Here is a 26,065-nt window from a genome sequence, read left to right as displayed (position 1 = left end):
AAGTTACCGGAAGTCAGATCCTAGCTGGATGTCAGGAAAAACTTCCTGACTGTTAGAGCAGTACGACAATAGAACCAGTTCCCTAGGGAGGTTGTGGGCTCTCCCACACTCGAGGCCTTCAAGAGGCAGCTGGACAGCCATCCGTCAGGGCTGCTTTAAGGTGGATTCCTGCACTGAGCAGGGGGTTGGGCTCAATGGCTTCAGAAGCCCCTTACAACTCTACTATGATTCTATGGTATAGTGGAGGTTGGTGGCTTTGATGTCAGTGGGGCGGTCAATTCGCTCCAGGTTTCAGTTGGAACCAGTCAGGAAAAACTTCCCGACTGTTAGAGCAGTACCACAATGGAACCAACGGCCTTGGGAGTCCTTTAAGAGGCAGCCCTCTGTCAGGGATGCTTTAGGGTGGATTCCTGCATTGATTCCTGCATTGAAGGACTTGATGGCCTTCTAGGCCCCTTCCAACTCTGCTATTCTATGATTCTATGATCTCAGCTACTAGCATCTGCGATGCTTGGAGCCCCGCCCCCTGGAAGCAGCCAGCCCCGCCCCGAAACAGAAGAAGCGCTACTCCTTGTGAGTCTGGCCCAAGGTTGCAAAGACGTTTTTATTCATTTTTTTTCCACAACAGAGAAATACAAAGCAATTTTGAATTTTTGTTTCCATTTCATTTTTTTTAAAACAATGCAAAACGGCTGTTGGGAGCCAGGTAGAAGAACCTTCCCCTTTACCTGTCTTCAGTAACCACAATGCAAGACTTGAGAGAAAGAGTTTGGGGAGGTGGGGGGGACCCTTTTTAAAAGACTTCCCCCCCCTCTTTTATTTTTAATTAATAAGGTAATAATAACTAGGAATCTAGCTAGGTGTGGCCTGGGCTTTTATATAGAAAACAAAAAGAGTTGTTAACATTATGTATAAGAGTCCTATTTACACAGTTATTAACATGCTGACCAAAAAAAGGAAAATAAAAAGGCTACAATATTGAATATCATACAACATCAATTCAAAACCGAGGGAGACACAAGGGAACGGGGAACCCAAAAAATAAAAAAAGAAAGAGAGGAGAGGTTCAAATCAATATAAACAGCAATAAAAGAAACCCGATTTAAAAAAAAACAATAATGATAATATTTTTAAGGCTTAAAAAGTGTTTTCTCAACAAACAAAAAAATACAGTTAATTCATATCCAAAAAAATGGAACTGAAAAGTATATAATATAGAGGTGGTTTTTTAAGTTGTTGGTTTTTGGGAGGAGCTGGGGGGGGATCGAGCCCCTTTCTGCCCAGGACAGGGGGTGCGGCTTTTACAGACCTGGCAAGGTGCTGCGTCGTTGCGTTGCGCCGTTGCGTTGCGCGCCCAAATGGCTAAAACAAAAACGTGTTGTTTTTTGCTCTCTGCGTTTGATGTGGGGTGGGGGTGGGGCATTTTGTGGTTCTTCGCTTTTGGGGGTTCACGGTGCGGGAGACCGTGCCGCGCCCCAGAAATGCTTGTGGAGGTGGTCACCCCGTCTTTCGGAGCTGTGCATTCGTGTTCGGATTGAAAGAGGGGGGATGTCTGCTGCGTTGGCTCGCGTGGGCCTGGCGTATCAGTTTTGACTTCCCAACACAGCCAGGAGAAAGCTGCTACAAGGTATACTTTCCCAAGTTGGGACGACCCCGTTGACCCATCCGTTCTTTTGATGGTGGGGAAGCCCACCTACGCGGGATCGAAGCACCAAAGCAAAGTAAAAGTCGGATGGAGGTAGTTAGACTGGGGTGTTTTATTTTAAGCGATAGTTTCCTGGCCTTTGTCGCCCCCTGCTGCTGCTGCTTCTTTCGGGTAGCGGAGCGCTTCCAAGAGTTCTGGGGAAAAGGCGCATGTACAAAAAACCGGAGGTAAAGAAGAAATCACGCTGTTGCGGTGTTCAGGTTTCCAATGCCATCGTACGGGTCTCAATATAACTTCCACGGGCCGCTTGCTGGCGGCCAGGAGGTGCGGGGCGTGTAATAGGGTGCGCTCAGTTCTGGGGCACGTGAGTCATGGACCAGTGGGCCACCCCACACCCTGCAAGCAGGGAGAGAAAGAGAGTGTGTGTAGTCTAGAATGCGCCTGGTGCTGTCTTTATAAATTTGGCATGGCGGGGGACGTTGCTAACATTTTCGTTGCGGGGGGGAGAACCTCCCTGAACTCTGTGGAATGTGGTTTGAAAGACAGTACCCTAGGAGATCCTCAAAGGTCCCACCTTCAACTCCCCCAAGATCTGTCCAAGGGCTCATATTCGTTGACGCCATAGCAACTGGAGACAAAGCAGATCAGAGACTGAGGGCACAATCCTATGCATGTTTGGACAGAAATAAAGGCCTACAACTTCCAGCATTCCCTAGCCAGCTACAACATGCATAGGATTGCTCCTTGAGAGAATCCTGTCCTGCATTTACGCTCGCCTGGCTCCACTGGTGCCCCAAACAGGATCCAATTGGTACTGGGGTCCTGCCCGGGCAAGACACATTTTGCAGCCTGCGGCCAGGCGGCTGAACTAAAAAGGCCGGGGCAGCTAGAATCTGGAAGGCTGCGCAGCACCGACCACGTGGTCAAAACGCGTCTGGCCGAAATGTGCCTTTCTACCTGTTGGGGACCCGGAGATAATCACCCGGAGTCACGCAGCGGAGCGTGCCAGGATGGGAGAGGTCGCCCAGGCGAGCCAAACGCACATGACAGAGGATGGAGGCGGAGCGCCAAAGGGAAACGGGGTCACTTCTGGGAGAAGCTCCTTCCGTTGGCCTCTTCGATCGTCCTCTCTGCTCCTGCCTCATCGGAGCGCCCCTCTTCCGTTCCCCTCAGGAGCAGAGCCAGGGGGCTACCCTACACACACTTCACGGCCCTCTTGACTCGAGGGAAGCCGTGTTCAGTTGCGAACGTGGCGGTCCATGAAGTGGGGATCAAGCGCCACTTGCTCAGGTGCCACAAAGCCTTCGATGACAGGACCCCAGCATGGATGGAAACGGAGGTACGCATTGCACATCTGCCTGCCGCTCGCACCCTCTCGGTTCCCGGCGTGCGCTGCAGTCAAACCAATGGTACAATCTTCCAGAGGCTGCTCCCCCCTCCGTTCCCCGCCTCCCGTTTGCTCTTCCTGGCGCAAGAGCACCCCCACCCCATCCGCCACGTCACTGAGCAGCGGTGTCACCCCGCAAAGTCCCCCACCCCACCCTATCCGCCACGTCACTCTGAGCAGCAGTGTCACCCTGCAAAGTCCCAGTGGGGTGGCTGTGGGTTTACAACACATGTCACCCTTTGCAAATAGCACCAGATACCTCGCTGCCCCGTTCTGGTCCGGAAGAGTCCGGAGGCGGCTCCAACGGAGAGTCCCGAAGGAGTCAGGGGCCCGTTCGCACGGCATCCCACCGCGCCTGCCCGTAGGCTGAATGTTTTTGTATCCGAAATCAAAAACGGAGAAGGGAATCAAGGCGATGGCTGAAAAAGAACCTCTGAGGAGACCCCAAAGCAAGGAGGATGTCCGTGGGTGTTCCATGTGCAGTGCGGGGAGGGAAGAGAGTGCTCTGGAATCGTCTTTGGCTGTCACCAAAACCCCAGCCCTCCCGAGCATGGACAGGGAGCCAGGTTGCTCGCTGGGCTAGATTCGGTCTCTTTCCTCCTGGCTGCAGCGAGGGAGAAGCGCTACGGGCCAGAAAGGGCAGGGAGGAGGCGGTGCGCAGATGGTGGTTCGTGGGATCATATTCCAAGCCGTCCTGTCTTTTCCCCCCACCGGTTCTGGAATTCGAGGGGGGGGGGCGCCGCACAAGGGGAAGGTCTCCCCGAGGTTCAGATGAGAGAGATCCGTACAGGGATGCCGGGAGACTCCGTCCTTTGAGGAGAATGCTGACTCACGAGGTGCTCCACCACCGTGTGTTTGGACATGTGCTTCATCAAATAGGTCTCCTGCGAAGAGGAGAGAAAGGAAGTCAGGTTGGATACTTTTGGGGGAAGACGGGGAGATTAATTGAGCCCGCAAGGAGTCGGCGGAGGTGACGTTCCTGCCCTTCTCAACCCTGCGCAGAGAAAAGTGGGAGTCCGGAATGCTGCAGCGCACAAGATCGGGCGTGCGGGGAGCAAACCCTTCCCACTGAGCTGCAGCGAAGGAAACCCTTGTGAGGAAAAAGCCCGTATTCCTCAATACCGTGGCCATCACCAATGGCCCCCGCCAACAGGGAACCAACTCCACCCAGAATTTTAGGTTTTGGGGGGGAGGACGAACCACCCTGGCCCAACTGGAGCGCAATTGGCACATGGGTTCAAACACAAGCAAAAGGTAGAGTATGGGTGGCTGGTAGTGTAGGCACTCCTTTAAAACCTTCCATCCAGGAAAGAACCCTAACGGCCAGGGTCAGGCCAACCCCCGGGCGCTCCGGTTGCCAGCAAACCCAGCGCTGGCCCACGGCACGGGCAGGCAAATGGAGCCAACGCTCGTAGCCGTTCATTGTTATTTTGTTAATTTAGGGCCTCGTGTTGAAAAGGGAAGCGCCAGGCCCAGCGGGTGGAAGCTGCCGCCACCTTGGTTAACCCCAGGACCTCTGGATTCCCAGCAAACACTGGCCCCATTCAGACAACACGCTAAACCATGCTGCTTAACCACAAAACGCTTAATGGAATGCATTATTAGTGTGTTGGAGCCCCGGGGCATTCTGGGAGAAATAAAGATGGTACCTGCCTGCCCCAGCCCTTCTACTCTCAGCCCTGTCGTCTGCCTCCGCTGCTGCCCGTCACTGCCCAACCGGCGCCGCCCACCCTTCTGCCCACTGGAAAACATGGTTTCGCGCTGGGGAGGCGGGGTGGGGCGCCCCTTGACCATGTCCCTCCTCAAACCCGGGAAAAATCTTCTCCTCACGCCTTCTCCTCACAGAAGTATTAGCGCCCAGGGCTCCCCATAGGGCTGAGAAAGCTGTCTGACTAGCCTCCTGGTTTTAATTGTATTTCTTAAGATTTTTGTTTTTAATGACTATTTTTAATGGGGAGACTGGCACATGGCAACGCATTTTTATTTGGAGATCCATTTACACGTCTATTTCTCAAACCACTTGCCATTGTTTTAGTCTCCCCCGCGTATCCTTCTGGAAATAAAAAATGTACGCCTTGCGACTGGCCCCGCCCACTAGAGCAGCCATGTTGCAAGAGAGCCCACGACCCGCTCCGCCTTCCATTTGTGCCCACCGACCCAAAATGGTTGTGGGGACTCCCTACCCTGCGGAGAAGGCATAACTCCTAAGCCAATGGCCGGGCGGCCCTTGGCGGGTCTAGGGCAGGCTACCGCAAGCTGGCTGTGGGATTCTGGGAGTTGGGGGTCCAACGCGTCAGAGGGCAATAGCTTGCGGAAGGCACGCCAGCTTGCGGAGAGCTTCAGCTATTGAGCGGTATAGAAAGGCAATAAATACATAAGGCCCGCGTTGCCAGGGGGCGACTTCTTGTCTGCCAGGGGTCCCTTACTCACTGAAGTATAGGCTCGGCCGCACATGCTGCAGCAGTAGGCTTTGGCGTGCTTGATCGCGTGTGCCGAGAGGTGGATTTGGAGCGAGGCGGAGTCCGTGTACGCCCGGTAGCAGTTTGGACACTTGTACGGCTTGTCTTTGTTGTGCTGCCTCTGGTGAGACTGGATGGAGACGGAAAAGGGAGACAGCAAGCAAACCATAAGATCGGGGCCCTTTGTCGTGGGTAGAGATGTGAAGGCCTGGAAAAATTTGGGGGCAGGGGGAACATTTTTTCCCCAAAGCCTTTTTTGGTTCCCCCCCCCAAAAAAAATTATGGGGAGGGGAATGAATTAAAAATGGATTCTGAGATGTTTTATTTTAGCACGATGAATAAAATGGTTAAGACAAGGTGTTCAGATACTTACTTCTCCAAATGATTTCTAAAAACTATATACAGTATCAGATTATTACAATTTCTGTGCACCCGAGGACAAGCAAGTCCTGGGTTGCAAACTGAGACTACAACTCTCAAACGCAAGAGCAAGATGCATTTCTGCCTCTAGGGGGCAGCACTGCCACTGAAGCAGAGACGGAAACTGATAGAGATGGCTATAGCTCAGAAAATGAGTCTGATTAAATTTCATGCACATTCATTGAGTCTTTTTCTCAGTTCTTTTTATGGGAATGGCTGCTTGATGTCTGCTTGACACTGTGGAGGACTAGCGGAGACATAAATAATTGTCTTTGTTACGAATGTTGATGGTTTCTTCCGGGTTTTTGTTAGTTGTTTTTTGCCTGCTCCTCATAAACTGGCAAAACCAAAGAGGTTCCTTACAGTCCATTTGTTACCAAAAAAAAAAAAAGTAAAAATTTTAAAAAGTAAATTCGATTTGTAATAATCGCTTGAATACACTGTACTTTTAATATACCAAATGTGATAGTTTTACATCCAACCAACTTGTACATAGTTACATTTTATGTTCCTAAAGTTACAAAAGGATTTGGATCTGTAAAACGTGCTAATATTGCATTTTTTTTCCAATTTTTCCAAAAATTTGTTTTTTTCCAGAAAAAAAAAAAAAAAAACGGGGAAAAACGGGGTTTTTTTCCTCCATGGATTCAAAATTTCCAGAAACTCTTCATCTCTAGTTCTGTCAGAACCTGCACTCTGCCCCGCCCACCAAGTTGGAAAATCAGCTGCTTTGTAACATGTCAGAAGGTGAAGGACGCCAGTGGATTTGGACGGAAGCAAGTGCCGTGCCGTGTGTGTGCGCACGCGTTGTTCCGTATCTGACACACACATCCCTGGCCCCCTGCAATGTCCTCACCGGCTCACCCCCCTGTCCTCGAGGCAATGGTGTCCAAGGCATTTCCGCCTGCACTCCTCTGCAAGGCGCTGGGGAAAAAATGGTCGTTTCACCCCCAGAAATCAAGCCACTAACCCCTCCGGAATCTAAAGTGCCCAAATCTCACTTGTTTCCCGGCGAGATGTAGTCCCTTTATTTTTACTTATTGATTGTCAAAATTTGTACATCGCTCCTTATCAGCCACAGAACTCAAAGCGGCGAACGTAAAGCAGTAAAAGATAACGAACGATTAAAACACCATTAAAATTATAAATCTAAATTTCTTTTAAAAGAAGTCTTTGGCTTCCACAGTGTCATCAGCAGACTGCTACAGAAGCCTTAAAAGCAGGGGGGTGCACGGACCACCCGATCCTCTTCGCGCCCGATCTGCAAATTGCAGATCGGGCCCGCTCCGCCCCGCCTCGATCTGCCTAGGGGCCACTCCGCTCCGCTGCGGAGCTCCGGCTCCAGATCGGAGCTCCACAGTGGCGGGGAGTGGCACCAGGTAACCCCCCCCTCCTCTCCCTTACCTGCATCCGTCCACGGTCCCAAGGCTGCTTCAACTGAGCCCGAGGGCCTAGTCTTCCTGTTTGAGCCCTCAGTTGAAGCAGCCGCAAGACCGTGGACGGATGCAGGTAAGACCCCCCTCCCCCTTACCTGGCTCTGACGCCGTCGCGGCATGGGCGGCAGCGACAGCGGCAGGGCCAAGTAAACCCCAGTTACCTTTTTTGCGGAGCTCCGGATCGAGGCGAACTCGATCCGCTCCGCAATGCTCCGCGGCCCCCCCCAATCCTCTTCGCCTCCACCTTAACGGGAGGCGAAGCCCCCCGATCCGCTCCTGCTTCTCCAGTCCGAGGAGAAGCGGAGCACATCCCTACTTAAAAGGGAAAATCTTCCTTCAAAACAAGGGAGGTTTGAGATGCTTTGACTTCCTTAGTGCTTGTGGGGGCGAACTGGAAGGGTTTTAGCCACTGCTGCCGCACCAGGACCGTTTCTTCGCTGCTTGGAAGCTAATGAATTTTCAGCCGGGGCATAAAGAATTTCCCTATCTGGTAGCTGGAAGCAATTTAGGGCATACTATCTCCTGTTGACACCCCCACGGCTCTTGACGGCATGCAGTGACTTGAAAGAATATACGTCTGAGGAAGTCTGAAATTAACTGACGAAACGGGAAAAGATAGATAACCGGAATCCTGCCATATATAATAATACAGTATATTAGTCTGTCGTTATATCTTATTGCCAAGGTTTTACAAGAAGCAACTATTGCCTTGTCCTGCCTTGTTTTGCCTTGCGTTGTCATCTTTATAATTTTGAAAACTTGAATTGTTCTATTTGAGAGAACTATATAAAATAGAAATCATCACTGTATTGTTAAAATTGTTACACAGTTGTGTGCCTGTTGGCATTCCTGATATCTGATCAGCTGTTAGCTACGACAGCTCAATTGAGCCTCCATGGCTGGTGACAGTCTACCTCTGAACGTCAACAGCTGGGGACAAGCAGGGGAAGGCCTTCCCCTTGGGGCCCAGCTTGTGCGCTTCCAAAGGGATCTGGCTGGCCGCTTGTGGAAACCGAGAACCACGCTAGATAGAGCCTTGATCTGATCCCGCAGGAGTTTTTGAGTCGGTGGCATCAGCTGTGTAAATCCGGCAAAAAAGAAACCTCGGCCACAATCCGACAGTCTCCTGGTTGCATATACACACTCTGCATCTTACTCGTGCTCTCAGACAGTTCTCTCGCCCCCTTTTCCCTTGCTCACCTGCAGGTTGGAAAGCTGTGTGAACGCCTTTTCGCAGCCAGCGTGAGGGCACTTGTAGGGTCTGTCTCCGGTGTGAATTCTGAAAGGCAGCGACGAGAAAGCCGTGAGATGTGATGTTATGAAATCAGACCCCACGGAGAGTGGGGAGAGATTTTCGGGGGGGAGGGGGACCTGTTCCAGGAAACGTCCCAGGATGGAACAGACAGAACGTCAAAGAGTGGAGGATAGAAAAAGGTGCCCCCACATCACTCTGCCCATGCTCAGCGATCCTCAGAATCTCAGAGCCATCAGATGTTTAGGTGGGTGGCAAAACAAAACGGGGGCTTTTTAGTGGTGGCTCTCCCGTTTGTGGAATTCTCTCCCCAGGGAAGCGCCAACCTGGGGCTTACTACTTTGCTAACTTTTCAATACTAGGCAAATGTCCTTTTAAATTCCCTGTTTGTGAAAACTGTGATGATTTTATTGCTGCCGCTTGTGATCTGCGGTTTGCGCTTTTTAAAGAGGGGGATTATCTTGTTCTACTCTTTTTTAATTGTTGTGTACTCCTCCTTGCTTACGTTTATATTGCATAAAGGCCTAGGACTGTTAAAAGAAAGAAAGCTGATGTAAAGAGGTACAGTTATGAACTTTAGTGTCAGTATCCAATGGAAGAAATTTCCCAAATGGTGGCACCCAAATGGTAATTTTAAAATATTTTGTTAAGTGCCTTGTGGATCCACATGGCTAAAAGTGGGGCATAAACAGAGATTTGAATGCTTGGGGAGGGGCTGGAGCCAGCAAAATTGGGGAGCTGGGAACAACTTTTTTTTAAAATTATCAATTTTCTGGTTTTTTCCAAGGCGTTTTGGGGTAAATTAGGGGGAAATGTTTTTTTTCTGACCCCCCTCTCCCAGTTTTCCCCCAAGCCTTCGCATTTAGCCTGGAGAAGAGAAGATTGAGGGGAGACATGAGAGCACTCTTCAAATACTTGAAAGGTTGAAACACAGAGGAGGGCCAGGATCTCTTCTCGATCCTCCCAGAGTGCAGGACACGGAATAATGGGCTGAAGTTATAGGAAGCCTGATTCCGGCTGGACATCAGGAAAATCGTCCTGACTGTTAGAGCAGTACGGCAATGGAACCAGTGACCAGTGACCAGTGTGGGCTCTCCCACACTAGAGGCCTTCAAGAGGCAGCTGGACAACCATCTGTCAGGGATGCTTTAGGGTGGATTCCTGCATTGAGCAGGGGGTTGGACTTGATGACCTTATAGATCCCTTCCAACTCTGCTATTCTAGGATTCTATGATCTCTACGCATAAAGAGTTAGATAAATAAAAAACAAAAACAAATCCTGCAACCTCAACGCTGGGTGATCCCCTTTCATTACCGTTCCTAGTATAATGTAATACACCTTTTTCTCTCTCTTTATTTTTATGGTATGTGGCCTCTGAATCTTGATACAGCTCAGGGACCCAGCATGTCTTAACTCGACCCCTGCATAGATTTTTTTTTAAAAAAAGGTATCATGAAAAGTAGGGTTTCCATTTCCCGAATTATGGGACCACCTTCCCCCGATGCACGTGCCGAGACAAATACGCGGAAGCCGGGGGGACGGACGACAGACCGCAAGCTTACCTGGTGTGTTGCTGGAGGTGGGACAGCTGGCGGAAGGACTTCTCGCAGTAGGAGCAGTGATAGGGCTTGACGCCCAGGTGGATGCGCAGGTGTTGGGCCAGGTAGGAGGCGTTGGCGAAGGACTTGGAGCAATGTGGGCACTTGTGCGGCTTGGCCTCCGTGTGGGACTTGGAGTGGATCTGCATCTCCGACTTGGTAAAGAAGGTGAGCGGGCAGACCTTACACCTGGAGAGGAGGAGGAGGAGGAGGAAGAAGAGGAGGAGGGCGTTGGAGGACTCTGGGAGTCTCCACACATGGCAGCACGCTTGCGACAATGGACTGGTTGAGGGCTCACAAACTAAGATTCAATCCAGACAAGACTGAGATGCTGCTGGTGGGTGGTTCTTCTGGCTGGATGGCGGGTGTTCAACCGGTTCTGGATGGGGTTGCACTCCCCCTGAAGGAGCAGGTTTGTAACTTGGGGGTCCTTCTAGAACCATCTCTGTCCCTTGAGGCTCAGCTGGCCTTGGTGGCACGGAGGGCCTTCTACCAGCTTCGGCTGGTGGCCCAGGTACGCCCCTCTCTGGACAGGGATAACCTAGCCCCTATATGGCTTGGGACCAAACTACCTTCTTCCATAAAAATGTCCCTGGGTTTTAAGACAGGGATAACCTGGCTTCAGCTGTCCATGCTCTGGTAACCTCCAAGTTAGAGTACTGCAATGCGCTCTACGTGGGGCTGCCTTTGAAGACGGTTTGGAAGCTGCAGCTTGTGCAAAACGCAGCGGCCAGATTGATAACCGGAACCAGAAGGTTCGAACATATAAGACCGATTCTGGCCCGCTGGCATTGGCTGCCAATTTGTTTCCGAGCCCAATTCAAGGTGCTGGTTTTAACCTATAAAGCCTTACACAGCTCGGGACCACAATACCTGACGGAACGCCTCTCCCGACATGAACCTACCCCTACACTGCGCTCAACATCTCAGGTCCTCCTCCGAGTGCCTACTCCGAGGGAAGCTCAGAGGATGGCAAACAGGGTGAGGGTCTTCTCAGTGGTGGCCCCCCAATTATGGAATGATCTCCCCAATGAGGCTCACCTGGCGCCAACGTTGTTACCTTTTCTCCCAGGCAGTTAACAATATATGCTGACTTTTTAACTGACCCCAGAACAGTTGTTTTAAATGGATATTATTGTTTTTATGCTTTTGATGGTTTTACATTTTTGTAAATTTGTTTTTAATGTTCACTGTTTTTAACCTTTGTAAACCACCCAGAGAGCTTTGGCTATGGGGCAGTATATAAATGTAATAAATAAATAAATAAATCCCTGGCCCTCCCCTTTGGATTAACCCGATCCTTACTAGGGGTGTGCATGGACCCCCCACTCCGCTTCACTTTCAGATCCGCCATTTTCGGATCGGGCCACTCCGCCTGTGCCCACTCCGCTCCGCTCGGAGCTCCGGATCCGGATCGGAGCTCCGTTCCCCCCCCATAGGGGGGGTTACCGGGCCCTGCCGCTATCGCCGCCCATGTGGCGACGGCGGCAGAGCCCAGTAAGGGACCAAGGGAGAGGGGGACCTTACCTGCCTCCGTCCGCGGTCCGTCGCCGTCTTCAATTGAGCCCGCGGTTCCACCAGGAAGTCTGGGCCGCAAGCGGCCCAGACTTCCTGCTGGAACCACGGGCTCAATTGAAGACGCTGACGGACCGTGGACGGAGGCAGGTAAGGGAGAGGAGGGCGGGGGGACAGCGGCAGGGCCCGGTAAACCCCACTTACCTTTCCGGCGGAGCTCTGGATCAAGGCGAAGGATCCGCCTTCACCTCGATCCTCTTCGCCACGCTCCGCCGGCCCCCCAATCCTCTTCGCCTCCGCCTTTAGGGCAGGCGAAGCCCCCCGCTCCGCTCCTGCTTCTACGGTCCGATTAGAAGCGGAGCACATCCCTAATCCTTACATGTGAAAGGGAGGACTGTGGCCAGGAGAGGTGGTCTGTTTCAGGGCAGGCTGGGTGCTGTTGGACGTTTTCTGCCTAAATGTGCCCAGGGTTACCCCCTTAAGTGGGGCACAGGGCAGAGGCTTCTAAAATGGAGAATGCAGGTAGGGAGAAGTTTGACCCGTAACATGCGGGACGCTTCCAGGAAAAGGGTTCCAAGCACTGCCCAGCCAAAGGCACCACGAGGCTTTAGGAAGTTGTTTCGGGCAAGAGAGAAAGACGGAAGCAGCATCGAGAAGGCGAGGGGAGGTTACGAAAGGGGACGGCACAGTCTGAAGCCCCCTGTAAAACTGCGCGGTTGCAACATCTAAAAAACAAACCCCCAAAACTCTCGACTCGAAGGACCCCAGGAACCAGTGAAAGAGATGGGCAGCAGATTCGAGACAGGCCAAAAGGACTCCATGGGGCAGCATCGGTGTAGCCCCGGCCGTGATGGCTCAATGGAGCCTCCCTGGCTAGTGGCACTGTAGCGCTGAATACCAGTTCCTGTGGGAGTAACAAGAGGAAAGGCGCTGCAGCTTTCAGCAGCTGGCTGTGTGGTTTCTGGAAGGATTTGGCTGGAAAGTGTTAGGGAAAACTGACCTGTGGGAGGGGGGGGAATCTCTTACGAATACAAAATTGACGAAGCTGTAGTATAGCGGGTTGGGAAGAGCCTGGTATAAATCCCAACTCTTCTACCAACTCCCTCTCTGTCGGTTTTGGCCTCCTCTGCAAAATCTGCTCTATGTGGGATAATACGACTGACCTACCTTACAGGGTTGTTGTAAGGAGCACGAGATAAAGGCCGTGATGGGCTTTGAACATTAAATAAATCCAGGGTGTTGAAACCCTTTCATCTTGGAAGCCCTCCAGTTCTTTTGGGCTATAACACCCATCAGGCCCAGCCGGTGTGGGCAATGGCCAGGGATGATGGGTATTGTAGTCTAAAACACCTGGTTAGGGAAGGCTGCTCTGTGGGCCTTCCTTGCACCTGCTGGAGACATCTGGGCTGACTGCTCTTGGAAACAGGCTGGCTCTGATGATATTATGGGGTGCCGGCAGCTGATGTTTGGGGAAGATGAAGATCTAACAAGGAGAATGGAAGGCGGCGTGGGTGGGGACCCTATCAGAGCCTGACGGGGTCCCCCAGGACACCTACCAAGGGACGGGCCCCTGCTTCTAGAAGCGTCCCCACTCAGTACCAAGAACGTAACGATCCATTCTGAAATAACAGGTAATGCAGGACTTGGACCGGATCACTTCAAAACACAGGCAAGGGCTCTTGGGCCTGAAAGCTGCCCTATGTTTAAAAAAATGCCTTGCCCTTAAAAATGAAGGTGGGGGGGGGGATTCCCAGCACATAGAAAGGTAGCACCTCAGAGAGAAGGGTTCAACTAAGCATTCTCCTTAACATGCTGGCTTTCTATGTGCAGGGAGGGGTTGTTTTTTCCAAATGATTTTTAAAATTACATAAATTTTAAGTCCTCCTATGTGCTGGAGGACTCCCAGCACATAGAAAGCTAGCACCTCAATGAGGATTCCAACTAAGCATTCTCCTTAACGTGCCAGCTTTCTGAGTGCAGGGAGGGGTTGTTTTTTAAAACGATGTCTAAAATGACCTGATGTACCTCCCGTCTTTCCTCCAAGAAGCTCATGGCGGGACACGTGGTTCTGCCTCCCCTCTGTTATCGTCACAACAACCCTGCCAGGTAGGCTCGGCTGAGAGAGAGTGCATATGGCAAGATCACCCGGCAAGGGCTTCTTTGTGTTGAGATGCAAAATTGTTCTACCGTTTGAGATGCAACATCCCCAGCCCGCCTACGCCCCCTCGCCCTTCCGAGACCCACCTGTACGTCTTGCCCTCTTTGCCAATATCGCCCGAGGCAAGGATTGGGTAGGGCACCACGAGGACCGGAGGGCCCGACGGGTTCTCCGCCTTGATCTTCTTGCGGCCCCGCTCCGGCTTGGGCGCTCCCAGCAAGCTGTGGCCCTGGATGGTCTTGATGGATTCCAAAAGCGGGGGGCTGGTGATCCCTGAGATGAGGGTGGGCGAGGAAGCAATGAGGCGACTCTGGCTAGTGGAGGTGGGCGTGGAGGGGGTACTGGTCCCCGTCCCAGCGCTGGATTCCGAGGTACTGACGGCCGGCGCGCGGGAGCCCAGGCCCAGGCCTGCAAAGGAAGAAGGGGAGGGAAAAGGCACAAATCTCAAAACTGGATGCAAGGATCAAAACTGGACAACCCTCGGTCAGGGATGCTTTAGGGTGGATTCCTGCAGGGGGTTGGACTCGATGGCCTTGTGGGCCCCTTCCAACGCTGCTATTCTAGGATTCTAGGATTCTACGAAAACACAAATTGCAAAACTGGCACGTGGGCAGACACGTCAAAATGATAAGGGGAAAAACACTCCGCGAAACCAAAAAAAATGTATTGTTGTTACAAGACTTTCTGAATAAAAGCTCGACGTTTCGGATCTGCCGATGCTTCTTCAGGAGCTGATATAACAGAATAACATGAACTACCGAAAAGTCCAAATGAAGCCGTCAAAAGTCTTCAGGCAAAAAGAATGCAAGGAAGTCTTTTGACGGCTTCATTTGGACTTTTCGGTAGTTCATGTTATTCTGTTGAAGCATCGGCAGATCCGAAACGTCGAGCTCTTATTCAAAAAGTCTTGTAACACCAATACATTTTTTAAACCGTTGAGACATCTGTACAAAGAGATTAAAACTTTTCTGCTTTTTAACACGTGGGCGGGCAGCCATCTTGTGAGAGCGCGCCACCCAACATCGTCAAAGGGGGACGACCCGGCAGGGTTGTCGTACGCTGTACCGCCCCTCTCCCCTCCGGCAAAATGTGTCGGATAACACTGGGGTGCTTTGACCCCCCCCTCCACTAAATAGCGCTGAACCTCTTGCAGCCCAAAATGTCCATTTTGGAAAAAACGCTTGGGAGGGGCGGCGCGTTCCGGTATAGTGGCGGCTGGTGGCTCCAATGTCAGTGGGGCGGTGAATCTACTCTGGGTTTCATTAGGAACCAGTCAGAACTCTAAAGGAGCTGTCAAAATTGGTGGAGTGTTGATTCCGCTCTGGGTTTCGGTTGGAACCAAAAACCGGAGCGGATTCACCGCCCCACTGACCTCGGAGCCACCACCACTGCGCAATCACCCACATTTCAAAACAGCCCCCACTCCAAACATCCCTCTGCCACGCTCAACTACCACATCACTGATTCTCAAAATTCCTCCTCTCAAGGAGACCTTTCTACCTTTGTTTTTCTGCCCCGGGATCCTGGGCGCCCCTGTACCGTGGCTCTCAGAGCACATTCCGTGGGGGATCCTCTCTTGCAGTGGGCACCAGGGAAATATATTATATTATTTTCTCAGTATTTTAACACCTAAATTTAAACTTTGCTGTTTTAATTCTGTATTTTAATCCTATATCAATTTCTGCTGTGTGGTTTTTATCCTGGTTCTGCTTTTTATATTGTATTTTGTATTTGGGTTTTTAGATTGTTGGATGTTTTATTACGTTCTTAATGGTTTTAATTTCTGTGAACCGCCCAGAGAGCTTCGGCTACTGGGCGGTATAAAAATGTAATTAATTAATTAATTAATTAAGAAGGGACGACAAGCTGGAATCTCCCCTGCAACAAACACAATTTATTTATTTATTTATTTATTTATTTATTCCATTTTTATACCGCCCAATAGCCGAAGCTCCCTGGGCGGATCACAAAAATTACTGTCTGGATTTATTAGCTCTATATAGCATCATTGCTGCGTGTGGCATCGGTACAAAATTTAAGAGGGCGGCAACCAGGAAAAGGGCCTTTTCTGCTGTGGCACCCCGGGTATGGAATGGTTCGCCTGGCCACCTACGTTGTGCGCCTTTCTGGCGCCAGGTGAAGACCTTTTCATTTCCCCAGTATTTTTGCATCTTACTGAGTCGTTGAGCTCTGCTGTTTCAAATCTGTCTTTTAGATCTGTATTTCAAACCTCTCCACCGCTGCTCGGTTTCATTCCACTTTTATAATGTGGTTTTAAGGCTTCCATATTTCATATTTTATGCTGCGCCTTCTGGTTTTACATTTTTGTGAACCACCCAGAGAGCTTCAGCTATGGGGCAGTATGGAAACGAAGTAAATAAATAAGGGAAAGCTGAGATGTAGATCTCTCAAGTTTCTGGTCCTCATGTTTTTCTTTTCACGAATTGTTTTGTTAAATTCACAATAAAAAAAACGGGGGGAGATTAAAATAAAATAAAAAATGTTTTGGCAAGGCCAATAGTTGCGTCCTTTTGGGAGGAGGTTATAATATGGATAAACTTTGTATTGGAACAGTCTAATACTGAATGACATGCATGTCCTTCTAAACTATTTCCCGGCTTCTTGCAAGTTAATGTATGTTCAGCCAAATGGATTTTCTTAGCCTTTATGGCAACCAAAAGACTGATATTACATCGTTGGGAGGATAAATGTTCACCTCCCATTATGCAATGGACTGAGGACCTAAAACTGCTAGGTATATAGGTGCCACCCGCGAATGGATAAATATACGGATATTTAGTCTGCTTTTCTTGAAACTTATGCAAAACCTCCCCTGCCCTTCTTTTAAGAATGTTATACTTGAGGGAATATTGATATTTCTATGCGTACCATTTCTCTGTTACATTTGCAACAAGAGAGAGGGCTTTTTCTGTGGTGGCCCCCCAATTGTGGAACAATCTCCCTGACGAGGCCCGCCTGTTGCCAACATTGTTGTCTTTTCGGCGCCAGGCATTCTCCCAGGCATTTAGCAATATGTAATTAGCCGGGGTCTGTTTTTGTATGTTTCTGTGGTTTTAAATTGTATGTTTTTGTGATTTTAAATTTTTGTATATTGTTTTAAAGTGTTTTTATTCTATGTAAACCGCCCAGAGAGCCTCTGCTATGGGGTGGTATACAAATGTAATTAATAATAATAATAATACTGTGAATAATAATAATAATAATAATAATAATAATTTTCTGTTTTGTTTCGTTGAATTCACAATAAAAAGAAAGGCAAGGTTAATATAATAATAATGTTTCTGGTCCTCATGGCCAATCCGGCACCAGTTGTGCCAACGCAGGCCTCGATGCCCGCTGCTGCATACCTGTGACGGTGCTGGTGGCTGGGCGGGCGTGGAGGGCCACGTCAGGCTGGGGGACGGCCTGCGGGTGCAGCCCAGGGACTTGTTGAAGTTTGGGAATGGACATGATGGATTGGTTGCTCTCAGCGGGCGAAGGGGGCACCAGGAGAGGCTGCTGGGAGGACACCGAGGTCGGGGGCAGGTGGGGCGGCCGGATCTTCTCTGCCATGAGCTGCTCCTTGATTTTGTTGATCAGAACCAGGTTGTCCAGCTGGTGGAAAGAGGAGGTGGAAGAGGGTTAGCAACCAACGGAGGAGGAAAACAATCAGCCCCTCCTAACCCTCGCCGATTTCCTGCACCAACATTGGAAGCAGGACTGGGTTAAGACACTCTGAGGCCCGAATTCATATCAAGATCCAGCGGCCCCACTTCATAAAAATAAAGAGAAAAAAGCATATCCCCTTATAATAGGAAGGGTAATGAAAGGGTACCACCCACCGTTAGAGTCAAACAGTGTTAGATAGCTTTCTCTGAAGACATGTATAAAAGGACTAATAAAGTAAGTGGATTTGAACTTCTTTGGAACTGGCTCTAGTTTGCGCTTATTGCCTGCAATACTGAAAGCTGCGTTGCTGCGCTTTCTCGGTATACGGCAACTCTGCTGTATTTCACACTAGAGCTTAGGACGTATTTAAGCCAAAGCAATTGTTATCTTATATCTTAGTTATCTCGAGCATATTCAGAGGCCCCTTGTAACATGAGGGCCTAAGGCATGGCTTACTTGGTTTGTTATTAAACAAACTAAGCAAGGGTGGATCCCTGCATTGAGTGGGGGTTGGACTCGATGGCCTTGTAGGTCCCTTCCAACTCTGCTATTCTATGATTCTATTTGGATAGGTTGAGGATCAAACCTGAAACCTTCTGCAGGGGCTCTACCTCTAAGCTACGGGGTTAGACTGGATGGCCTCTAAGATCCCCGATTCCAAATGGAATAAGGCAGCTTCCGATGAAGGGAATCTTGCTTTATTTGAGACTCCTTGTAAGGGAGCCTCCCTCATATAAGGAGGTGCCTTATATCAGCCTCCCTCCACCAGGCACCCTCCCATCATCCCCAGCCAGTTATGATGGGAGTTGTAGTCCAACATATCTGGAGGGCGCCGGGTTCAGGGAGGCTGATATAAGACACCCCCCTATTTGGGCTTTTTTTTAAAAAAAGAACTAGAAACTTTAATAGGCTTCTTTGCAAGTTTAGGAACATATCATGGGGACTTTGAGAGGCAGCTGGACAACCACCTGTCAGGGATGCTTTAGGGTGGATTCCTGCATTGAGCAGGGGGTTGGACTCGATGGCCCCTTCCAACTCTCCTATTCTATGATTCTATGACCCGAAGGGACCTTACCTGACTTGGCATGGTGGGTGGGGGCGGCCAGAAGTATGGGTTGTTAAAGCGCGGTTCCGCCATCCTGAGGGGAAAAGCAAAAGAAGGAGAAGAAGAAGAGAAGAGACGGTTATGGGTCAGAACTGGCCACGAGGCCCTGAGAAATCCTCACAACCTTGGGCAGGGCCTCCTCTTCTCTGGCCCCAAACTGCACCCTATTACAGACAGGCCGAGGCTGCATCCGAGAACCGAACCAGGCGAAAAACCAAGGAGGGTGAGAAGCAATATCTTTATGATTGATTTGTTGCATCTATATCCCGCCAAAGAGCCCAAAGCGACTCACATAGGACCTCTTCCTCCTCTCCATTTTATCCTCACAACAACAACCCTGTGAGGTAGGCTAGGCTGAGAGCCAGCGCCAGGCCCAAAGCCACCCAGTGAGCTTCATGGGGACTCGAACCCGGCTCTCCCTAGTCCAACACTCTAACCACTACGCCGCAATACCCTATTTCACGAAGCGGTTCTTAACTCTCTTGATTGCCCCACTAATTTGATGGCGGAAGCCAAACAGTAACCAGTGAAGTCCAAGCTGGAAAAGCAAAAATATGACGACTGAGTTGTGTTTAACAACGACTCCAGTTTCACATAAAATGTATGAAATTATATTAAGGCTACCATGGGGTCTCACGGCCCCCGGATATGTGGTTCATCCACCCCGCTTCTTCAAAGAAAAAACCTCCCAGAGGTATGAATGTAAGAATAGCGGCGAAATATTAACATCTCCTTGGCTGAACCATTAAGACATTAAAACTAGCTGGTGCAAAATGAGAGCTTTTACTATGTGGGGTTTACATAAATCTCTGTAACTGGGCCCAGTGGAGGCTGCAGCCACCGATGTCAGCAAGGGGCCCTCCAGAACCCTAAAAAGGTGGTTCTGGTTCTGACTGAAACTCGGACCGGATTCACAGCCCCACTGACATTGGAGCCACCAGCCTCCCATTGGTGCATTCTTAGCAACAGAAGAGAAATGTACACTGCAGGAAAGCAATTAAAATGGAAATTAGGAGGGAGGAAAACGTGGGGCAGATTCCTCTCCTAAGGCGATCAAGGTAGGTGAAGGGGCTCTTCTCCTCCCCGCCCCACGACTGCACAGCGCCACGGATGTGGGTCAGCCCAAATCGTGTCCCCGGCTACAGATCTGAGAGGGTTAAAACCTGTAAGGAACTCTCTCCTGGGTCACTCCGGAGGAGAAAGCACTTTCCGATTGCGGCGGCATCTCAAACAACGTACCCCAAACGTCTCGGATCTAAGCCACGTCAGTCAGCTGAAACGTATAAACCACACCGGCAAAGTAGCAGGCGGGAGTTCAACAGGAATTGGCGCAGGCGGGCGGCGGCAAAGAAATAGCGGCATACCAAGGAGGACACGTATAATCAAAGGATCTCATAGCCAAGATGGAGCAGCAGACGCACACGCTCACAAACACCACAAACCAATTTAGCGTTACCCTTTCACAAGACCATGCGACAAATTCCAGAACTCACGGGCGGATGTCAAAGCCCCAGTGCCCTGGGAAGGACCAACCACTGACCCCTTTCTGGGATCCCTCTGCAACCATTTGGGTTTTGATAGTCTCCGGCTGCTATCCATAATAACGATGTTGTCTGTCCGTCCTCACCCTAGGACCAAGACCATAAAACCTAGTTGTCCAAAACTTGGATGCATACTAAGGAGACCCCAAGGGCGTGTACCTCGGGGTAAGGTGTTTTTTTTTTAATGCACTAATTTTAATTCATTTTAATTCGTCAGTGTTTGAAGCCTGCGGTGACATCTTCAGGCACCAGGTGGCACTAGACCTCCCTAACCGGCACACAGCTTGGCAAGTCAGGACAGGTTGAAGCCGGGGAGGTTTAGTAGGCTGAGGGACAGAGTTATATGCCTGCCCCTTCTCTGGGGCAACTTCCCCTCAGGGGGGATGGAGTGGACAGATCCCTCCCTCAGGGGGCGCTAGGGGTGCACCAACGCAGGTGCCGTGCACTGGGGTGCCAGCAGGCACAAGGCGCCCATCTCTGACAGCTCTGAACAATTGCAGCGTTTGCTCTATCGAACTAAGGGCTAGTCCCACCTGCGTGAACTTGGGTCTGTGCACTAGTTTTGAATAATACCTCCGACACAGGAGTGCCCTGGGGCATTGTGGGAAATGGAAATGGTGGCTCCCGGTCCTTTACTGCTGCCACTACGTAAGCCCACCAGGGTGGCCCACTGATATAGAATCAGGGCTACCAGAGGGCGTTATTCCAAGTAGCCCCAGAAACCTGGCGTTGGCCCTGATCTTGACCAGCAGCTGTGACCTAGCTGGGGCTGCAGGCAAAGTCTGCACAACAGCCATGCCAACTTGCACACTAATGTTCACCTGTGGCGAGCCGGAAGAGCCTGTGGGCGACCAGCTATGAAAACATTTGTCAATTGGGAGGGGGCTGCAGTCATATAGAGAGCCAGTGTGGTGTAGTGGCCAGGGAGGACTGGGAGTCGGGAGATCCGGGTTCCAGTCTCCTCTAGGCTGTGGAAGATCACTGGGTGACTTTGGGCCAGTCGCAGACTATCAGCCCAGCCTACCTCACAGGGCTGTTGTTGTGAGGATAAAATGGAGAGGAGGAGGATTATGTACGCCGCCTTGGGTTCCTTGGAGGAAAGAAGGCGGGATTTAAATGCAATGAATAAATAATAATATATTACACACAGATCAACGGAGCAAACGGCAGCCTCAGCCAGTGCATGAGAATGCTACGTTGGGGAAGCCGTCTTTCTACACGCCCTTTGCTCACACGCGTAAGTAATATTGGGATGGAGCTCTCGGTAAAATCACCGGGGCTGCAATGGATCACACAGCACATAATTAAAACTGCGGCATTTGCTACCACAAGATGGGGTGATGGCCACCAATTTGGAGGGCTTTAAAAATGGGTGGAACAATTCCTGGAGGAGGAGAAGGCGATCCATGGCTACTAGCCCTGATGGCTAAATGCAACCTCTAGCATCAGGCAATGTGCACCAGTTGCTGGGGAACATGGGCGGGAGGGTGCTCTTGCACTCATGTTTTGCTTGCGAGTTTCCTGGTCAACAGCTGGTTGGCCGCTGTTTGAACAGAGTGCTGGAGAAGATGGACCCTTGGTCTGATCCAGCCTCAGGGCTCTTCTGATGTTCAATGGAAGCTTCCGGATACCCCCATGGGAAAACGGCACCAGCGATGCATGAGCACAATCTATCCGGAAGGTTGTTGAGCAGGTTAAAACTATAATCAATAAAATAAAGTCAGGCTACAAAAGCATCGACCCTGTAGCCAGATGCAAGACGGTGTTGAGAGTTTCCCAAGGCAGCACTGAATCTAGGAGGGCCCTCACAGGCTTATGAACACGACTGACCGTGGGAGACGAGACCAAATCTAGGATGAGGGCCCCCCGCCTCCCCGTCCGTCCCCCAACGAAGTTACAAACCCTCTGGACTACTGCTACTTCATTCAAACACTTGATAGGTTGAAAACCAGCCATTACTCGTTAATTTGCAACAGCGGCTCCCGGCACGTCACAGGACACACTGTTATTATAAGGAATTAACAGCAACTGATTGATTAAAGCTCCTGTGAGCTGAAAGTACCCACCCATCGAGGAGTCTGCCTACTGCATCTCTGCAGGAGTCACTGCCCTGGGTTTGCCTCCTTCTAATCAGCCTCCACTGGTGGCCAGTAATCCTGCCCCATCTCTGCCTCGGCCGCGCCCGAAGCATTCAATCACTCTGCAAGCAGAAATGCAACAGAAGGATCCGCGGTCAGAGGAGGATGCCCGCCGCATCCCTGAGTGAGTCAGGGATCTGGGCTCGTCGTCTTCCAAGGCGATGAGTGTGAATGGGCAGAGCAGGTCGAGGACACGTGCTTCGAGCAAAGAGATCAGGGAATGATTCTGCATCGTTCGGGGAAACCAAGAGCCAAGGTGCTGTAGCCCAGTGGTAGAGCATGGGTTTTGCCTGACCTATAATCCTGACCTACCTTACAGGGCTGTTGTAAAGCGTATGAGACTAAGCCCCGTGAAGCGCTCCGAATATTATATAAATCAGGGGCGCTGGGCCTCTTACAGCAGCTCCCGCCTTCTAGCAGTGGGAGGGGCCAAGGCAAAAGAGGTGGGGCAAAATGCTGGCCTGCTTGAGGTTAACCCTCTCCCTACCGGTAACTCAGCCCTGGGAGAGGCGTTTCCACCTTTTCAGAGAGAGGAAAAATGGCAGAAGCTGGGTAACCACAAATGCTCACCGGGCGAAGGAAAGAAGTGTTGCCTTCCGGGAAATCCCCGAAGGCTGGATTGGGGCCCCTGCGGGCCACATTTGACCCCTGGGCCTGAGGCTGAACACCCCTGGTGTAGAGTGCACTGAGCGAGATGAGCAAATGGTCTGACTGGGTAGAAGCGTCCCACATTGCTACTTAACCCTCCGGGTCACGTCCAGCGTCTGTTTTCCAGGCATCCAGACGGCCTCACGGTCTCCACGCGAGCAAACGTGCGACAGTCAAAGGCCCCTTTGCCTACAGCCATCACTTCACTGAACCCAAGTGGCGGAGTGACCTTTGCATTCACGTTCTCAAAGCTCTCGGTCGCTCTCGGTGCTTAGCTGCCAAACTCTATGGGCCAGAGCCCTCTGTGACATCACAGCAGCTAAGCCAATGGCAGCAGCGGAGTGGGACTGGACGCGGCTGCCTATGCAGACCTAATATCACAGCAGGGCACCTCCTCAACACTCGTAGCTGAACTTGACGATTGCTGTCCACGATTGCCTGCAAGTCCCCTGCGGCCGTTAACCCAGTTCACACAATCCCTGCAGCCCGCCGTGGTTTCATTAATTAAGCCACGGTGGATTGCTGGATATGCTGGGTGACTCTGGAATATTCAAGCCACGACCATGGCTTGTTGTGTTGTCCAACCCCAGCAAGGGTGGGCTGTTGGCATGGTGACACCCAACCAAGAGCCCACGGGCTGTTTTACGGTTACCCACGCCGACAACTCAACCTTGCCAGGTTCAGACAACCTGGCAAGCTGCAGTTGCAGCTTAAATATTCAAGATGCCTGCCCGGCCGGAATGAAGCCCACCCACAACAGGCCATGGTGGGCTGCTTGAGTTCCATTGCCTGAGTTCCTGTAATGCCACAGAATGTCCACAAACATTCTAACCTCTGAGAAAGAAGGGCTAAAGACAAAAGTTTGAAAATCAGTGATGGGCGGGGCCGAACGCAAAGGGATGAGGTCAAAATACCCCCAATACTGGCATATTTTCGCTTCAAGCTAAAACTGCCAGTAACTGAGTTTTAGGAGAGACGTTAGGCAGGGGACGTGCCCTTCCGGGGAACTCCAGCAGGCAGGATTGGGAGCAGATTTGGCCGGTTCAACACCCCCATGCTACACAGTCTGGGGCTAGAAAATATCACATCTCAGGCGAGACAGGGAATGAAGAAGCAAGACTGTTGGAGGATAAAAAATCCCTGCTTCACCAACATAACCGGCAGGGTGAGAGCTGGAAAGCGATTGGGAATTCTGGGCGGGGGGGGGGGGGAGGCTCATGCAGCAGGCTGCAGCCGCAGAAAAAGGCACATTCTATTTCATGCAGCATCCGTCGAGCCTCCACAGGCAGAAGCAGTATATCTCGGAGGCAGTGGAGGCTGGTGGCTCTGAGGTCAGCAGGGCAGTGAATCTGCTATGGGTTTCGGTCGGAACTAGTCAGAACTCTAAAGGGGGTCTCCAAGGTGCTTACGTACCTTGGAGAGCTTTTTTAGAGCTCTGACTGAAACCCAGTGGATTCACAGCCCCTCGACCTCAGAGCCACCAGCCTCCACTGCCTCTGCGTCCTGGATGCTTTGGGGAGGTTGGCGGGGGGGGGGGGAACAAATCACCTTCACCCCCCTGCTTGAGATCTTCTAGGGAGGAGTCTGGCTGGCCACCCAAACACTGACTAGGTAAACCATGGCCTTGTCCGGCGTGGCCCCGTGTCCGCTCTCCCGCCCGGCCGGGGCCTGTCGGAGCTCCACGCAGCTGGGGCAGAGAGCAGCTCGCAGCCCTGCAAAAGGGAAGGTGTTAGCAGTGTGCTGCTTCGGTACTCACAGGCTGGCCTCGGAAGCCCGGTAGCCGCAGCTGCCTGAGGGGACGTGAAGATGGTGCTCCAGGCTGGCGGGCGGCAGGCGGGCAGGTCTAAGCACCAGTCCCCGAGGCTGGGGAGGGTGGCTCACCGGCCTTCACCAGCTCCTACCAAACTGCTGTTAATACAAGCTAGGCTCACTGGTGGGACCGTCTGTGCTTTTGAGTCCCCCTCTGTCTCGCCTGGCTGAAATAGAGAGAAATAAGACGTTTTTCACACAGAAATAGCCCCACAGCCGCCAAGGGGAGGGCATACGCCAGCAATATCGCCTGAACCCCTGGAGAGGGCTAAACGCCGGCCGGGATGCAGCCGCGACAGAAACCTTTACAACATAAGAAAAGCTCTGTTGGATCAGACCAAGGGTCCCTCCAGCCCAGCACTTTGTTCACACAGGCAGGACATGGCGCAACAGCACCCTCCTGCCCATGTTCCCCAGCAACTGGTGCACACAGGCTTACTGCCTCGGATACTGGAGAGAGCACATAGACATCAGGACGAGACTTTTCCTCCAGGAATTTATCCAACCCTCTTTTAAAGCCATCCAAATTGGTGGCCATCACTATATCTTGTGGTAGCGAGTTCCACAGTCCTTCCTATTGTCCGTCCTGAATCTCCCACCCATCAGCTTCATGGGATGATCCCCTTTGGGTCCTAGTATTATGGGAGAGGGAGAAAAAGTCCACATTCTCCACACCAGGCATCATTTTGTCCACCTCTATCCTGTCTCCCCTCAGCTTCTTTTTCCAAGCTGAACAATCCCAGCCCTTGTAACCTTTCCTCATTGGGGAGATGCTCTTTTTGACCAATTCAATTGCCCGTTTCCGCACTTTTTCCAGGGCGGGGCACTCTATGAGCTTCCCACAGACTTTGGTCCATTTTCCGCAAACCAGTCTGACTCGATCTACAGTTTGCAGGCCAGTTTGCAGATTTTCCCGATTCATTTTTGATTTGCGCAAAGACAGGTTCAATTTGTGCAAGGCGTGCCTGCGGTTTGCCCAAATCTCTATTTGCACAAATCATTTTTAAAAAAGCAAAAAAAAAAGCTACATGTTTCTGGACCTTGGGAAAAACCCCGTGGCTCAGCTTGGAACAGCAAGGCAAGAGCACGGGAGAACTCCCCCAAGTCCCAAATGAGATGGGTTTCCCAGCAATGGACGTCTTTGGACTGGACCTCCATGTTCAGGGACATTCTACCTTTTGAGCGCCAGTTGTAGAAGGAGAGCAAGCTACCGGGGAAACAGTGTATGCCCGAGCTGGCTCAAGGCGGATTTTAACGCCACCCAGCCATGCCTGTGACCACCCC

At 51.1% G+C, this 26,065-nt stretch overlaps 1 protein-coding gene across 3 annotated transcripts; it reads right to left on the bottom strand.

Moving 5' to 3' along the window:
- Window positions 1-3,317: 3,317 nt before the first annotated feature.
- Window positions 3,318-24,852, bottom strand: ZNF362 (zinc finger protein 362). 3 transcript variants are annotated; one of them, XM_063145120.1, is made up of 9 exons: window positions 24,729-24,852; window positions 22,253-22,386; window positions 18,616-18,679; window positions 17,240-17,486; window positions 13,958-14,279; window positions 10,163-10,387; window positions 8,548-8,626; window positions 5,463-5,621; window positions 3,318-3,916 (listed from the first exon to the last, which is right to left on the bottom strand). In XM_063145120.1, the coding sequence occupies exons 2-9, from the start codon at window positions 22,375-22,377 to the stop codon at window positions 3,800-3,802; spliced, it is 1,338 nt and encodes a 445-aa protein (XP_063001190.1). In that variant the 5' UTR covers window positions 22,378-22,386; window positions 24,729-24,852; the 3' UTR covers window positions 3,318-3,799. The 3 variants fall into 3 exon arrangements, with proteins under 3 accessions (XP_063001190.1, XP_063001193.1, XP_063001192.1); XM_063145123.1 differs by lacking the exon at window positions 22,253-22,386; XM_063145122.1 differs by lacking the exon at window positions 24,729-24,852 and having other exon boundaries at window positions 22,253-22,500.
- Window positions 24,853-26,065: the final 1,213 nt, after the last annotated feature.

This window comes from Elgaria multicarinata, chromosome 20 (genome assembly GCF_023053635.1).
Source record: "Elgaria multicarinata webbii isolate HBS135686 ecotype San Diego chromosome 20, rElgMul1.1.pri, whole genome shotgun sequence".
NCBI lineage: Eukaryota > Metazoa > Chordata > Lepidosauria > Squamata > Anguidae > Elgaria > Elgaria multicarinata.
The sequence above is the reverse complement of the archived record's forward strand: the minus strand, read 5'-3'. Positions and strand labels throughout refer to the sequence as shown.

Coding starts and splice junctions, on each gene's coding strand:
- ZNF362 (XM_063145120.1), bottom strand. CDS start 22,377: ATGCTTCGGGCGCGGCCGAGGCAGAGATGGGGCAGGATTACTGGCCAC. Junction 8,627..10,162: donor CACCTCCAGCAACACACCAG/GTAAGCTTGCGG, acceptor GCTGCCTTTCAG/AATTCACACCGGAGACAGAC. Junction 5,622..8,547: donor CACAGCTTTCCAACCTGCAG/GTGAGCAAGGGA, acceptor GTCTCCATCCAG/TCTCACCAGAGGCAGCACAA.